Source organism: Pelobates fuscus, chromosome 5, assembly GCF_036172605.1.
Source record: "Pelobates fuscus isolate aPelFus1 chromosome 5, aPelFus1.pri, whole genome shotgun sequence".
NCBI lineage: Eukaryota > Metazoa > Chordata > Amphibia > Anura > Pelobatidae > Pelobates > Pelobates fuscus.
The window spans coordinates 229,190,293-229,207,048 of record NC_086321.1 but is presented as its reverse complement, the minus strand read 5'-3'; the positions used below and the strand labels follow the sequence as shown (position 1 = coordinate 229,207,048).

The window sequence follows — 16,756 nt, the reverse complement described above, 5'->3', positions numbered from 1 at the left end:
GGCTGATGAGTACTATGGCCATTGGTGTCAACCAAAAATAGTGAGTTTCAGGCAGTGATTCATTGTATTTGTATTTGATTCTCTATTACACAATCATATTACAGTGCTGCTGCCCACCCCATGTGTGTCCAATTAAGAGTGAGTTGTATAGGTGTTTATACCCCTTCATAGATCTCACGGATTTTGCTTTTTATCCGAAACAAAGGGACTCACTTTTAATGTGGCAGGTGAGTTTACATTTAACCTCCTGTTTAACAGTGCATAGGGATTTGGTGTAGTCTACAGGTAGCTTTCTCTAGGTTTATGTATTTGAGCTGATGAATGCTATAAATATTGCTGCTGAGCAGAAGTAGAGGAAGCTTGAACCAAAGGCTTAATTTTCTCGGTATTTGCAACGTTGTACTGATTCATGCGGAATTTGATTTTGAAAGGGGCCTGCATAGAACTCCAGTAGCAATTGTGATTTTATAACTACAAAACAAAAGACTGACATGTTTATTCACCAACATGGGAATTGCCTGGAATTGATATTAAGGCAAAAAAAGCCAAACTCAAAACAGAACTGAGGATTTTTCCAACTTAACTAAATTGTCATAAATGTTGCATTTCATTTTCAAGTCGCTTACATTTCTTGGCAACTCTCTCTTTAGGGAACAGCACTAGACACTTCTCCAGGAAGTAAAAAGGTATTTTATATTTCCCCTTTCTCCAGCAATGCGCTGTTCTTACATCCACACCTTCAAGGCTGAGAGAACTCTATAATGCAGTGTTCGTAGCCTGTCACTGCAGGCTCAGCAATGTAGACATCAAAAGCACTTTAATAAGACAGCTGTGTCTTAATTATAATCAGTGAGATTCTCAAATAGTAAATGCACTCAATACTCTTGGATGCTTAGGGTTAAACAAGTAGATATCAGCTCTTACAAATTCTAGGTCAGAATGAATATTCAAAGTCCAATTTGCTTAAGTCAACAGGAAAAAAAATAAAAAAAACAAAAAAAACCTGAAATCAATGAACTCCATAAACCTTCATGGATGCTAGTCTCTATTCACTTGCATATCCTCACCAGGCAGCTGAGATATACAGAGTCCCTTTCATTTTCACCACTATAATGGTTTCCAATGAAAGGTCATTCTACTTGTTGGGAAGTAGACTCGGCTCATTACAAATGTAATTTGTAAATGTTGATGTATTTTTGCACTTTATGCTAAGCAGCTTTATGAAAACAGATTAAAAAAAATTATAAAAAAAAAACAAAAACAAAAAAAACAGTATTATAGGCACCAAAATAAAAAAAAAAACTATTAACAGAGAAGGAGATCTGAAATTCTAAATGAAACTGACTGTGCAATAAGTTTAAACATTTGATCTCTTGTTACAGGAAGTGTTTAGGAAGGCTGTGTAAGTCACGTGCAGAGAGGTGTGACTAGAGCTGTATAAACAAAGTGATTTAACTCCTAAATGGCAGAGATTTGTGTAGTGAGTAACATGACAGACCAAGACTGTTTAATTAAGCTAAAGTTGTTTTGGTGCCTATAGTGTCCCTTTAAGTTAAATCTGTTAAGAGAAAGATTATTGAGAACAAAATAATTTTAATATGAAATCGCTAGAACGCATTTCCACACAAAACCATATTTTCTGTACACTTCAGTTCATCTTTGTTGGATTTTGAATCCTGGCCTCCACTTTATCTTTCAAAAGGAAGGATTCTAGACATGTCCCAACAGGCTGTTCCTTCTCTTCATGGTCCCATCAAATGATTCTGCTTTACCAACACATGTCCATTTTTTACTGCAAGGATGTTATTTTATAGTCTTGCTAAGGTTAGAGAATCCCACGCCAACACAGGTCAAAAGCACTTTTTCTGCTCCTTTCCGTTCTTCGAATGTCTTGCTTTCCATTTTAAACATGATCTGGAAAAAACTCCGCAAATGCCGCAAAAACTCAATCCTGCCAAACACAAAGAGTGCACGTCATTATTCTGCCTGAATAAGTTACTTTAACATTATCTCCTTGCGCCAAGATTTTAAAAATTAGCAAAATGCTTCCAAGTCCAAAATCTTGTCAGTATTCGAGAAAGGATATACATACATATAAGCAAGGGGTAACATTTCTGACATAGCATTACATTAGATGCTTTGAAAGCTTGTAGTGAAGCACATTATCATCAGTACTATAAATTGTAGGTGTATTCAAAATTTAAATATCCCTCAGTTTTGGAAAGATTATTATTATTAAAAAAAAAACAAAAAAACAATCAATAAATAAAATTTGCAGTCACCGGTCCAAGATCACTATAAATTAGATTAAAAACGTTTTTTCACAAACATTTATATAAGAAACCTCCAAGAATTCCAATTTATACAATTATTTTGTTTAAAAACTATGTTAATATGAAAAGTTAAAAACGCTATAGTGTCTCTCTGCCACCCTGACCACCTATATCCACTGGGCTCCTCCACAGCTAACATCCAAGCGATTTGGAAGCCATTAGGCCTTCCCCAGTGAAAACATTGAATCAAAGCTCTTCTATATGGTTTTTCATATTGAAACTGCAGGAAGTGCCTTCAGTGGTTGTCTGGTAGACAGTCACTAGAGGCAGTGTTAACCCTGCAATGTTCTCTAAAACTGCAATGTATTATATTACAGGACTAAGGAGACAGGGACACTGCACCTAGCCTGGGTGCCTATAGTGTCCCTGTAAGGGGTTTTATGGTTTATATAGAATTAACATCCATCAGATCATTAATGGTCAAGCATCTTACATTAGACAAAGTCACAATCACTGCAACTCACATGATTTACTTAATTGTATTCCTCTTACATAGCATTAGCAGATTTGAGGAGCCTATAGCCTCTGCACACTTTCAATAAAATGGAGGTTACATAGGAGAGCACATGGCGTCAGTCTCTAGATGGCACCACCATTCTTCAGTTATCACAGTACTGTACCTTTTTGCATACACAGCATCAGTACCATGATAACCGAAAAAGGGCAGTTCAAACTTCTAGAATCCTTGCTGTTCCATGGCATTATAAAAGGTAGAACACAACTTTTTAAAAAACAAAACAGATGTTATAGTGTACAGGTAATTAGCTGTATGGAAGGTTTTTGTTTTTGCAACACTCATAATTTTAATTCACGAAACTAACATGTTAATGAAGGTCCTAAATACCCACAGTTAATATTGGATACTACATATAAAACCTGCATGGGCTTCATCCACCTCCTACAGTATACAGTCTGCTGCAACCAGGAACTGAATATTCTCAGCCAAATAGCTGGTTCCCCAGTTTTCTACTGGGATTTACATACAACAATTGATGGAAATAGGACACATATGTAACATACAACCACTGGCAGAAAACAAAACTGTTGTGAGATACTTTGATATTTATTTCATAATGGCTCTATAGGGTCATTAGGTCCCAGACACCCTCAGGGCCCCCTCCTGCTGGGCTGGAGGGGTTAAAACCCTTAAGCCACTTACCTATCTCCAGCACTGGGCTCCCTCTGTGCTGGGGATCTCTCCAACCCCTGCTGTCGTCAGATCCAAATGCGCATGCGCTGCAAGAGCCGGGCGGGCATTCAAACAGCCCATATAAAAACATTACTCAATGCTTTCCTATGGACGTCCAGCGTCTTCTCAGTGTGATTTTCACAGTGAGAATCGCAGACGTGCCTCTAGCGGCTGTCAGTGAGACAACTACTAGAGGCTGGATTAACCCTCAGTGAAACATAGCAGTTTCTCTGAAGCTGCTATGTTTTCAGCTGCAGGGTTACAACTAGGGGACCTGGCACCCAGACCACTTCATTGAGCTGAAGTGGTCTGGGTGCCTATAGTGGTCCTTTAAACTAAGCACGTGTATTAAACCCTTAACCCCTTAAGGACACATGACATGTGTAGCATGTCATTATTCCCTTTTATTCCAGAAGTTTGGTCCTTAAGGGGTTAAAGGAATACTATAGTGTCAGGAATACAAAAAAGTGTATTCCTGACTGTGTGAAACACTATTTAGGCCACTTACTGCCACCCACTGTAAAAAAATAAAAAATAAAAATATTTTACTTACCCTTTTTTTTTTTTTTTTTTTAATTCTTTATTTTTGCAGTGCTTATAATGGTTACAGGCATACATATGGTACCCCAACGGCATTCCATACGTTGAATTCAAAACATCAGTTACAGTGGGTAGTAGATAGACAATGCACCTTTTTTTTTGATAGTACATAGATAACAAGCTGATAAGTATCGCATTATTGTATATCATGCTAGTTGCTAGGTTAAGTTTGCGTTTAAGATTGCGTGTAACTCAACCAGTCACCCATGACGGCAAGTTATGACATAGAGATTGCTGATCCATGTATAGAGATAGTGCGTCAGTGTGAATAGGTTAAGCTTATGTTACTAGGTCTATCCGTATACTAAACATGAAGAATATCTTATTGTGATATGTGGTTAGCAGAGTAACAGGCTCTGGTTGAGTGGTAGTATGTGAAAGACTGCTTAAAATTAGGAACGTGTTATGAAACAGGTAAAACAATTACAGTGTTCAAGACATCCAGCTATGCATATTAGTGTACAAATATTAAGAAAAAGTAGATAAAGCAAGAAGAGAGAAAAGAACAGAAAAATGTGAGGTAACAAACATTACTGGTTCAGTCCAGTCCACCCCTCTCAGCCGATGCCGGCTCTGGAAGCTTGACAGGTGGGCCGGGGATAGTAGCAGTTCTTAGTGTGTACTGGAGTTGCCGCTACCCTGCCGTGGACATGGTGGTCGCCAAGCTTGGGTCGTATGCCGGAATTCCAACCCAGCTGTGGGGGAGCGTGGCGTCCAGTTGTCGGGTCTCCTCTCCTGCCCCGGAGCCTTGTGAGAGCTGGTGCCCTCCTGCCACGAGCCTGGGATCCGTATTGGTCCAGGGTCGTCCCTTTCGGGGTAGTGCGGTGAGTTTTGGTCGCCCAGCTGGGTCGTCGTTTCGCTGCTCTCCGCCTGTGTGGCCGGCACTTTTGGGTATTGTGCCCAGTTACTCTCGGCCCGGGAAGGCGTGTAGTGTGGGATTCAGTAGCGTGGAGCTTAGTAGTGCCCTGAAGAGGAGGGGGGTCTTGCTGGTGTGGGGATTTGCGCTGCGTCTTAGGGCGGCCTGCTTGGTTGTCTCGCTCCAGTGTGGGCGAAGGCGGGTGTGTGCACCCAGTACGTGTGGCCTCGCGGCCTGCCATACCGGCTATCGGTGGCTGCGCGGCCGCCTGAAAGGCCAGAGATGGGCGCTCGTAGTGGCGTCGGCGGGTGGTTGGCCTAATCCACGAGGCCACAAGTTGTGCTGCTCGCTGGTAGGTCACCCCCCTGTCCAACAGTGTTGTGCAGAAAGTCAGACACAGCTGGTCTAGGGTTTCCAGAGGATGGGGTGTAGTATGGCTGACCTCTTTCTTTTTCCATGCTCCCCGCTGGATGGCCATTTTGGCTGGGCCTCAAGTGCTTCGTGGGATTGCGAGTTGTGTGGTCGGTACAGCTCGCTCACAGTTTTAGGGTGCTTGGTACAGTCGCTTGATTGATTGTGCCGGGATATCCCTCACCGGCCAGGGGGGGTGAACGGGGTCTTGGGGATTACAGCGCTTTGCGGGGAGGTCGGCCGCCTCTCCCGCGCCTGCACCCGTTGGTAGGCCGCAACCCTATCTCCGCAGCAGGTTGCCTCTCCGAGTCCGGCGATCCGGCTAACTGAGCCTCGGGGGTCTCACCGCTACTCTGCTGTGTCAGATTGGTAGGTTCGGTGGGATATTTTCAGGTACACGTCGTTTATTTGCCGGTTCTCGTACGGAGCTCCGGTTTGGTGCGACCAGTCTGTTCGGCGACCAGGCCCCGCCCCCCCTACTTACCCTTTTCCAGCACCGTGCGGGTCTCCTTGGTAAGTATTGGGAGGATAATGCACATGTGCAGCAAAACACTGCACTAGTCAGTCTCTTCATAGAAATGTACTGAAACAATGCATCTCTAAGAGGAACGTTCATCAACTCCATGCAGTTGGTGGAGACACTGAATGTGTGCAGCACTGACCCAGGAAGCACCTCTTCTGACCGTCAGAGTGAATGCACCCTGGGGCAGCCCTATACTCCTTCTGCGGAATTCATTGCAGCTAAGATAATTAGCACATTCATATGTTGCAAACATGGCCAAACTCTGGAGAAATGGAGCACCGTCTAATGACAGCCTTTGAGGCCATATGTGCAAGATTCTGGGCAACACAGCGGATTAAGAGGGAGATTGGTAACTGCAACCAGGAGAATCTGGCTCCAGTGTCCGATGGATTGCCTACTCCCCAGGATTTGCATAAAGTGCAAGCCAGCTGGAAAATGTCTGCTAATCCTTGTCGGAGGCTTCATGGGTCACAACGTGGACAACACTTATCTAACTGGAGGGATCTTTCAACATCACCTTAAACCTTCCAACTGCAGCCACCAACTGAGGCTCTTCTCTTCAGGCAGGTTGGATTACCATCTTCCTGGGCCGGTCTAAAGTTGTCGTCACAGAATTAAGAGTCCGCGGACAAGCAGACATAGCTTTTAGAGCTACAGCAGAGGTCTTCCTTTAGTCGCTTTATCTACCTAGTTGCCAATTTGTCTAATTTACATAGAATGCTGACATACCAAGTTGGTGCTTCGGCTGCTCCAGTAGCTATATACATTCGTTTAAGCCATTTTTATTTATTGTCGTTCTCATTCGAGTTAACAATAGCATCAATTGTTTATTTTTGCTCTGATCTTGCTTCTGAGAAATATTATTTGCCAGTCTACTAAATTAATATGAGACATTCATCTGTACACACTACTTTTATTGGAATGTATAATTCTTTATGCCTCAATAGAAAAAAAAACACAGCAATACCAGTGCATCTGCTTGGGTCCAACTACTTCCAACAATTAATAACAGATTGCAAAATTAAGGAATAGTGCAAGTCTTTGTTTCTGCAGCAATCAGGTATACATAGTTTAAATAGATATTTTCTGAAATAAATTTAAAATCTGATCAAATATAGAATTTTGAAATCAATGCATTACCAGTAGGGCAGATTGCCCAACAAAAAGCAGTAAAATAATAAAAAATAAAATAACCTAACCTAAAATGCATGGGATGCTTTTAAGAGTGAAATAAGCCAAGGCCATATCTTTTTGCACAGCCTTCAAAGTCATTTAATCTGATCTTTAAAAATGTGGATTTTATTTTTTACATTCTGACTTGTTTCATGCCACTAACTTTTTCATAAAGTTTAGGTTCAAGATTAACCCTTACTCCCACCTCATAGCTATAAAGGGCAGATACTACTCAAGGCTCTTTTGGTCACCATTGCCTTTCAGTATGTTGCTGGTTTAACATAACCCTATACAGCAATTCCACAAATGCATTTGCCTAACTTCAAAAAGTTAATTAGAACATCTAGTTAACCACCTGGAGCTGCAAGCCATGACAGGAACAACAAAATAAACTAAAAGCAATTCATTTTACATTGTTGATTGATCAAGTCAACTTTTACGCACAAGATTTTTGGGACGGCTTTCCTTTTTGTCCACCATCAGCTCAGCCTTTTCCCTTCTGCTATGCTTTCTGAGAAATTGTGCCATCCAAAGCATACATCATTAAACAAGTAAATAACTTACGTGTATGGTGACAAAGGGCCAAGCAGAACTTTGGAAACATCTTGTTGTCCGAGGGTCATGAGGAGTAGGACTAAGCTCTGATTTGTGGAATCTACATAGCCTCCCTACAAAACAAAAAGTATGTGAATTATTAAACTGAAAGATAAAGTGAGGTGGACGGGGCCTGCAGCCAGGGCAGTAGTTTAAATAATCACATGCTATTTTGTAACCTTTGTACAAACACTACTTAGTAGATCATGGAAGGTGGATCATATCACAAAAAAAATAAAATAAAGCTTAAAGGAAAACTATAGCGGCAGGCAGACAAAGTACCCCCTAATAGTCCTGGATTTAGGGATTACCCAGTCGTGTCTAAAGTGTTTTAGAAGAAGAAACAAAGGTACTTGAGGAATGGGTTGGGAACCCCTGCTATGGTGCCACCTCCTTTGCACAATGGCTGTGCTAGCATTGGTATTTCTCTCGTGAGTACGTCTAGCGGCAATTTGTCGATTTAAAGTTGCCAAACAGCCCAGAAGTCCCTATAGTGGCTATCCACTAGAGGTGGAGTTAACTCTCAAAAGTAATAATTACAGTTTATTAAAAAATCTGCTATAATTACCTTTGCAGGGTTAAGGGTCCTGGGACTAGTTAACACTATGGGCCCCCAAAGCAACTTAAGTTTGATGCAGCAGTTTTGGTGTATAGATCATGCCCCTGTAATCTCACTGCTCAACACTGCCATTTAGGAATTAAATCACTTTGTTTATACAGCCCTAGCCACACCTCCCAGCACTTTACTTTCCTAAGCTTCCTAAACACTTTCTATAAATAGGTATCTAATGTTGATACTGCCTTTATTGCACGGTCTGTTTAATTTAGAATGTTGAATCTCCTGCACTGTCAAAAGCCTTCTGGACCCTCCTTTGTGTGATTAATGTTCAATTTATAGAGATACAAACTTCTGAAGAAATGTAACATTTGATTGCCATTTAGACCATTTTTATGCAGGCTGTGTCAGTGTGGCTAGGACTGTACGGACAGAGAAAACGAATTTAACTAAATGGCAGAGAATTCAGCAGTGAGACAGCAGGGGCATGATCTATACACCAAAACTGCTTCAGTAAGGGAAACTGCATTGGGTAGATCTACACTATCAATGCACCATGCTAGTGTCATCACCTGAAAACAAATTAACAGAGATATACTAACAGAAACAAGGAGTAAGTCTCTTCTAAGATAACCACATCAGCAAGTAGCTGCTTGTTCATATATGACACACATGATCACGCAATGTATGATATGCGTTCAATTGTGCACAGCCATTTTTATTTCTCCCACTAGCTGGAAATCTTTGCTCAGGAAGTGTACCATTAAGTACCCAATGAAAAATAATGTATGTTTAAAGGGACCCTCTAGACACTAATCTTAAGGAAGTGATTATAGTGCCTGTAGTCCATGGGCGCTGTCCCTCCATTCAGGTGTTAAATCATTATTTAGCATCTTAATGCTGAATGTGGGTTCCTGGTAGCCCACAGCCTGGTCCTCCACTACACGCATCCTTAAGGCAGACACTACACACTTCCTTAGATAAAAGGAAGAGACAGCGCTAATTAACCAGCAGGCAGAAACCCTAAAAAGGGAATCCCTCTAAACCCTTTAAAACAAGACAAATAAAAACAAAAATAAGAGGGCTGCGCCACAATAAAATAGTGAATAAATGAGCAATGTCCAATTCCAATAATGGAAGCAAATATAAAAAAGTCCAACCTAAGTGTTCTCACTGTCGTCTTAGAGTGTTGGATACAGGAACAAGGTCTTCAGGTGTAATTTTGATTCCAATAATATGGAAGATAAAAGAGAAGAACAACCATGAAATGTATAGCTCAAATGAAATAAAATTGGAGTAATGGTAGAGAACTCAATGGAAAATAATTAAAATCGTACTTACACATATAGAGCAGACTAACTGCTCTTTGATGTCAGCGTTGGTGGAATGATACCCACCTAGGATTTATTGGGCTGCAGGGAGATTCCAGGGGTTTTATCTTCCATATTATTGGAATCAAAATTACACCTGAAGACCTTGTTCCTGTATCCAACACTCTAAGATGACAGTGAGAACACTTAGGTTGGACTTTTTTATATTTGCTTCCATTATTGGAATTGGACATTGCTCATTTATTCACTATTTTATTGTGGCGCAGGCCTCTTATTTTTATTTTTGTTTTTATTACACACTTCCTTAGCCATACCAACAATGGCTAATTATAGTAGATTTAAAGCAGTCAGATGACAGTCATTGTCATTCATTACTGCTTGGACCAATACTCCCTCCATGGCCTGTACAGCACAGAGAGATTGTACTGCTAGAGACGTTAAACCCTTAATGTAGTTACGTGCATGTGAGGATTCAATACAATGTCTGTGGAAAAAGAAAAACATAAATGGAGTTAACTGGAAAGCGGACAGAAGCTGCTTACAGCAGCCACAACCTTGCAAAGATGTTTAATTCATGTATTTTCATAAGAGGACAGGAGATAAAGGAAGAGAATATAAATATGGCTGCGTCCAATAATATGTGCAGTTAAGGCGAGCAGCATCTTCACATTTCTTCACCCAGCAAAAACTTCAAGAATGGTTTACTAGGTTAAAGTACAGACTATTAAAATAAAACATTGTTGTACAAGAGTTACTAATCCATAGCTGCACTCCGTGCAGGGTGTTATCCAACAGATCGTCCTACGGTACAAGCATTGTAAGGACGCCAGATACTTATGTGTAGCACACATTTAATTTTGTTACAGGAAAACAGATTCCAAAGTGAACCATGATTTACAAACAAGCAAGCAGCCCCGTCTTGTGACCCAACTATAATTATAGCCAAGTTCCAAGACACACTGAAAAACACTGAAGGAATAAAGTCAGAAAACAAAAAAACCTTTCCAATAAGGTTGGCAAACAAAGCAAAAGAGTTGCTGAGTTTTGGAACATTTGGGGAATGTGTCCAAAACACAAACCGTACCAAAACAAATGAAATAAAAATTGTGCAATGCTTGAAAATCTCATGCTTGCATTACAGGCTCCCCATTAGAAAGACAAAACAAATAAAAAATGTGCAAAGCAGTGGTTAACTTGTGTGTAGTGTGATACACATATGCAGTTACAAAGACACACATACACACACACACACACACACACACACCGTATTTATCGGCGTATAACACGCACTTTTTCTTCCCGGAAATAAGATATACCATATTTACTTACCTGTCTTGAAGCGTGGGCTGGTGTTCAGCGCGCACCGCGGTACTGGAACTTCAATTTCAGGTTCCGGTTTCCAGCGGGACTGAAAGGAAGTGTGCACACTTCATATCAGTCCCGCCGGAAACCGGAACCTGAAATTGAAGTTCCTGTACCGCGGTGCGCGCTGTGAAGGCGGCCCACGCTTCAAGACAGGTAAGTAATTATGGGACAAGGGAAAGTGCACTATGGGACAAGGGAAAGTGCACTATGGGACAAGGGGAGGGGGGACACTATGGGAGGAGGTGGAGAATACTATGGGATGAGGTGGAGAATACTATGGGATGAGGTGGAGAATACTATGGGATGAGGGGGGACACTATGGGAAGGGGTGGAGAACACTATGGGAAGGGGTGGAGAACACTATGGGAAGGGGTGGAGAACACTATGGGAAGGGGTGGAGAACACTATGGGAAGGGGTGGAGAACACTATGGGAAGGGGTGGAGAACACTATGGGAAGGGGTGGAGAACACTATGGGAAGGGGTGGAGAACACTATGGGAAGGGGTGGAGAACACTATGGGAAGGGGTGGAGAACACTATGGGAAGGGGTGGAGAACACTATGGGAAGGGGTGGAGAACACTATGGGAAGGGGTGGAGAACACTATGGGAAGGGGTGGAGAACACTATGGGAAGGGGTGGAGAACACTATGGGAAGGGGTGGAGAACACTATGGGATGAGGGGGGGAAATTTCCTGGAATTTCCTTCTTAAAATGAGGTGCGTGTTATACGCCGATAAATATGGTAATTATATATATATACAGTATATATATATATATATATATATATATATATATATACACACACACACACACACACACACACATATACATACACACACACACACACACACACACAATAATCTAAAACATTTGCCACCCTCCTGTTTTATACACTTTGGGAGCTGGAAGGCTGTTGGGAGTCCAAGCCTTTCCCATATCGCACTCCACTCCTCTATTTTCTCCAATATGTGTTATTTGGGAGTTGCATACTGGCTTTTACTCCCTCCAAGGAGTTTTTAAAGGAACCAGTTTGTGCTGTTAAAGGGCTACAGTAGACAACCAGGCCTCTGAAGACACATTCCCACGGTTGCTGAGAGCAAACAGTGGAATTAGTGCATGGCTGCACCAGAGTCCGCACACTAAGGTGGGTCCATGCATTTTATGGCCCACTGATCGGCCCCAGTGCAGCCACATCGGCACACCTAGCACAGTATTTAGCTACTTATATCAGCTAAGTAGAAAACATATATATAAATTTTTATATATATATAGGTATGACAAGTTCACTTGAAAGCCAAGCTGAACATACATTAAAATTAGAAGTGAGGGGCACTTACTCTGTAGATTTCTTCTAGAAGCAGCTTTGCACAGTTCTTTCCCAGATCCTCAGGAAGGACTGTGGTACCTTCTCCCTGAGGATTTGATGCAAGTTCAGCACTTAGAAAACAGCCTTCAGTTGTTTCAGCAACGAGGGTCAAACCGAAACCTGGAGACCTGCAAGATGATAGAGAATATAACCGAATAAAAGGGAAAATTAAACAAGGCGACTGCTGTTCCATTTGTACTGTTGCACACATATCGTTAAATAATTTTCCATACTCAAAAAGAAGGTGACTGTTTACAATTGGGCATCAAGAAAAGGACAAACAGAGGTTGCAGGAAGACACTGCAAACTTAACATCAGGAAATACTTGTAATGCACTGAATAGCTTTCAGGTAGTGATGGCATACGTTAATAGAATGGGAGATTTAAGTCTAGTAGAGCGTGATAAATGCAATGCGTTAAAACAAAGTTTGATGAAAGCCAATTGTCCCATCCAACACTTTGCAGCTAATTTACACTGGGGACATAACTCCCAGGCAGGAGAACTGGCGTGCTTTTCATTCTGTCCTACCAAGGGTAAAGCAGGCATTGATTAAGGTGTGCATCTCTCTCTCCATTATTACATACATATATACACAGAATAGGGCTTGGAGTGTGTGTTATCCAAGTAAATAAAATGAAGTGCTAGCCCATCCTCTCATCTTAATATTACAACCTGAAAACACAAATAAAAGCGTGGTTTAATGCACTCCTAAACATTGAGTGCCTTATAGTTCATAACCTATGGAGGTATTTCAATATGCCCCTTGCTCCTAAATGCATAGCATTGTAAATCACAACTCGCACTTCTTCAATGTGTAATATTTTTTATTCTAATTTCTAAACATGTATTACTGAATTACAAAATATGAACAAAGTCGGTTTTCCTTTGTACTTACTTTCCAGAATTGGCCCCTTTCAAGTGGTCTGTGTAGATGTAAATGTCTGGAAGAAAACGATTCAAGACACTCCTTGCCGATTCCACTATTCTGTTGCCTATTTGAGGTGAAACTCTGACAGAGTATCTGTAGGGACGGAGTCAAGGAATAATGTGCATAATACATTACCTAGTCTGTAAACTTTGTAAAGAGTATATCTCTATTCAGGAGATACTGTATAATCTTACAGCTTTTTTTATTTTGGGACTGCCTGGCATTTTATGCAACTTACAAATGTCAAATTATTTCTTGTTCCTGGCCTATGATCATGCGTGCAGGGATACAATGTATGTTCCACAAATCATCTAAGATTAAAGATTCTGGTACACCCATGGAGGTTTTGGGCTAATTACAGAAACCTTGGTATGTTTCCCAGGTGATGTTTTTATATTTCTTTCTTCAACCAACACAACAGATCATCATATTGTAAAGACAGGTGTACAAGATTCTAATAGGGGAAAAAAGCACACCTATCAACACATTTAAAGGAACACAAACCTGTATTCCTGACACCATAGTGGTAAAACCCACTGTTTATATGCCCCCTTGCCTCCCTTTAAAAAGGTGATTTACTCACCTTTTTTCCCAGCACCGAGTCGGTGAAATTTGATGATCTATAGGAAAGCAGAGACTATTGCACACCAATTAATCAAACACATCTCTATGGGGAGCAGTACTGACCCAAGTAGCACCTCTAGTGGCTGTCTGAGTGAATGCCACTAGGTGTTGCTAGTGGCATATCTTCACTGATTGATAGGTATGCCCCCTCTCGGTCTCTCTGCTCGCACCCTTACTGCAAATTCACACCTGCAAGACTTCTCACGGGCGGTTCCTTTCCTTTGGAACAGCCTGCCTACCCCTGTCAGACTCTCCCCTAGTCTTCAATCTTTTAAGAAGTCCCTCAAAACCCATCTTTTCAGGATTGCTTATGGCCTCCAAGAGTAACTTCTCTCTCTCAAACCTTGCTCTTGCTCTCTCCTAAAGGGCAATACTCCACTCACCTCCAGTTCTGCTACTTTCCCACAATGTCTATATGCTGTCTCCCTCAATACCCATCCTATTGTGTTTTTATACCCCACCTCCTCTTGACTGAAAGCTCGTTTGAGCAGAGTCCTCAACTACCTATTGTTTCTGTTACATTTTGTTATGGTCTCATTTGGTAAATTCCCCTCTTATTTTAAAGCACTGTGGAATAAGCTGTCGCTATATAAATACTAATACTACTACTAATCTTCGAAAAAGCAGGGTTTAAAATAAAAAGCCTGCAGGGACTTGTCAGACACTATAGAGTCCCTTTACGGTATAACATGGAGGCATTTAAATTTGGTACAATGACAATTACAAAAGTTCCCATTTTTGAAGAAACCCAATTCCGTTTAAGAGTCATTTTCAGCCAATGTTTTTGTACTTAAAAAGATAAATAATGGCATACCAATAACATTTGTCCTGCCGAATACAAAATACAGATACATATTTACACATTACTCAAAACTTCCAGTTCTCTTTTTAAAAGGGACACTCCAGGCACAACTTTGATCACCCTCAACTCTGCAAGTGTAATTATTGCAGTTTTTATAAACTGCAATATTTACCTCGCGGGGTTAAGTCCTCCTCTCGAGGCTGTCTACTAGTCAGCCACTAGAGGGAATTCCGGCTTCTTCGACTATTTTTAGTCATCTAAACTACGCTGGACGTCCACACGCTATGCATGAGGACCTCCAGCGTTGCCGGAATCCCCATAGCGACGTGGGATGGGGGGCACTCCAGGATCCTCTAGTGCCAGGAAAACTGGTTTGTTTTCCTGGCACTAGAGAATCCCTTTAAGCTAGGCCTAAAAGTTACTTGCCAAGAAAACCACCTTCTGCAATGTGAGCACTGGGAATGAAAAGTGCAACATCCCTATTGTTTTACTCTAGTAGTCCTGGAAAAACTAGAACACATGGATCACATTGGCATGACCATTCAAGAATACATCTGATGCATGAAAACTGAGCGGTCATCGCTGTGTAGGCATGAATAGCTCACATTAGTGAATGTTATATGAATGCCAAGGATAGCAACATTCTATTCTTTTTAGTTTTCAGTATGTTTATGAATTTTAAGCAATTAATATTAAAACATTGCCCACTCTTACACTATACTACGTAAGATGCCACGAACGGTTTATGCAACCAGGCCACGATCCATACACCACATTCTAAATGTAAAATATGGTAAAATGGGGGCGTGGCCTGACAGCCAAGATGGCCGGACATACTCTGAGAGCTCTGGCCACAGCGGGCAAACAACCGACAATCCTGACCAAACTACCCGTGCCAGCAACACACGGGGCCCAAAAATCGGTGCAGGACCACACAGGGAATCAAACGATGCCCGCCATGCACCACTATGCACTACGGGCACACAAACCGGCCATGCGGCCTATATTGGAACAGAGCCTGGAGGAGACGGCCAACCTCACAAGCGAGCATTGAATACAGCCCTGCTACCCCCCCCCCCCTCTGGACCGGCGGAGGTCATCCCAGTCCTCGCTGGGGACAATTACCTCCATAAAGCGACCTATAACCTCCATAAAGTTCTTTGCCAGGCTAAGCAACAGCTTGGGGACAATGCTCCATATTAAAGGCTGGTCCCTCCACCTAACCATGAGGTCAATGGCGGCATGGATCTGACCGGCAACCCGGCACCACCTGGGCAGATACCTACCACGAGCCCACAGGATGGCTTCCAGACAGAGAGAGTCGGGGAGCACACGGGCGGGAAACAGAGGCATCCCATTCGGACGCTGGTACTTGGCCTTACACCTATCGGAGCGAGACCACTGAGGACACGAGACCCACTAACTGCTTAGCGACATGGCGAAACACCACGAAGTATCCGCACGAGGCACAACCTCACACCCTACCGAAAAGCACTACATCACAGGACACAAGTCCGCGGCAATGCGACTACACTCCCCTCCATAGACTGGACATCGGATGAGCAGGTGAAAAGACCCGGACCGCCTGCCAGCCGGCTCCGGTAATGACGCCGACACAGACGACCCTGCAGAACACACTTAACCTGGCGGACACGTGAAATGAGCTGACATCCCTGGACATAAATCTAAGCATGGCATACTCTGCCACTGCATTGGACTAAGCACCTAACCTCTGAGCCCCCAATGTTATCAATGGACACTACCTTAGTACCATCCTATACCATGCAACCCTAACTGCCCTGTGTCTCAGCGGCTCATGGGCTACTTAACTGGCGAGTACCACACACACGATCACTTGCTAAATTTTTCTTTTACATACACATCTCGCAGTTTTATCACTCTATCGTTAAGACACCTCACTTCCTATGCATCAGTGGCTGGTCTAGCGGCATTAATATATAAGAGATGACATGCTGTCAGCCATACTAATGATACACGTATATTGTTAATCTTTCTCATAACTAATCATACTGTTACCTTATGTTGGAACCTCTGCTATTTAGTCTAATGATTCTCCTACAACAATCTACCTAGAAAGACATT

At 42.1% G+C, this 16,756-nt stretch overlaps 1 protein-coding gene across 2 annotated transcripts in view; it reads right to left on the bottom strand.

The window, feature by feature from the left end:
- Positions 1-1,573: 1,573 nt before the first annotated feature.
- Positions 1,574-16,756, bottom strand: part of RCL1 (RNA terminal phosphate cyclase like 1) — a 31,344-nt gene continuing 16,161 nt past the window's right edge. For both annotated transcript variants that reach the window (XM_063457215.1, XM_063457216.1), the window contains 4 exons: positions 13,195-13,320; positions 12,270-12,426; positions 7,650-7,753; positions 1,574-1,951 (listed from right to left, as the gene is read on the bottom strand). In XM_063457215.1, coding sequence (XP_063313285.1) covers positions 1,804-1,951; positions 7,650-7,753; positions 12,270-12,426; positions 13,195-13,320 — 535 coding nt within the window. In that variant the 3' untranslated portion in view covers positions 1,574-1,803. The remainder of the gene's footprint in view (positions 1,952-7,649; positions 7,754-12,269; positions 12,427-13,194; positions 13,321-16,756) is intronic.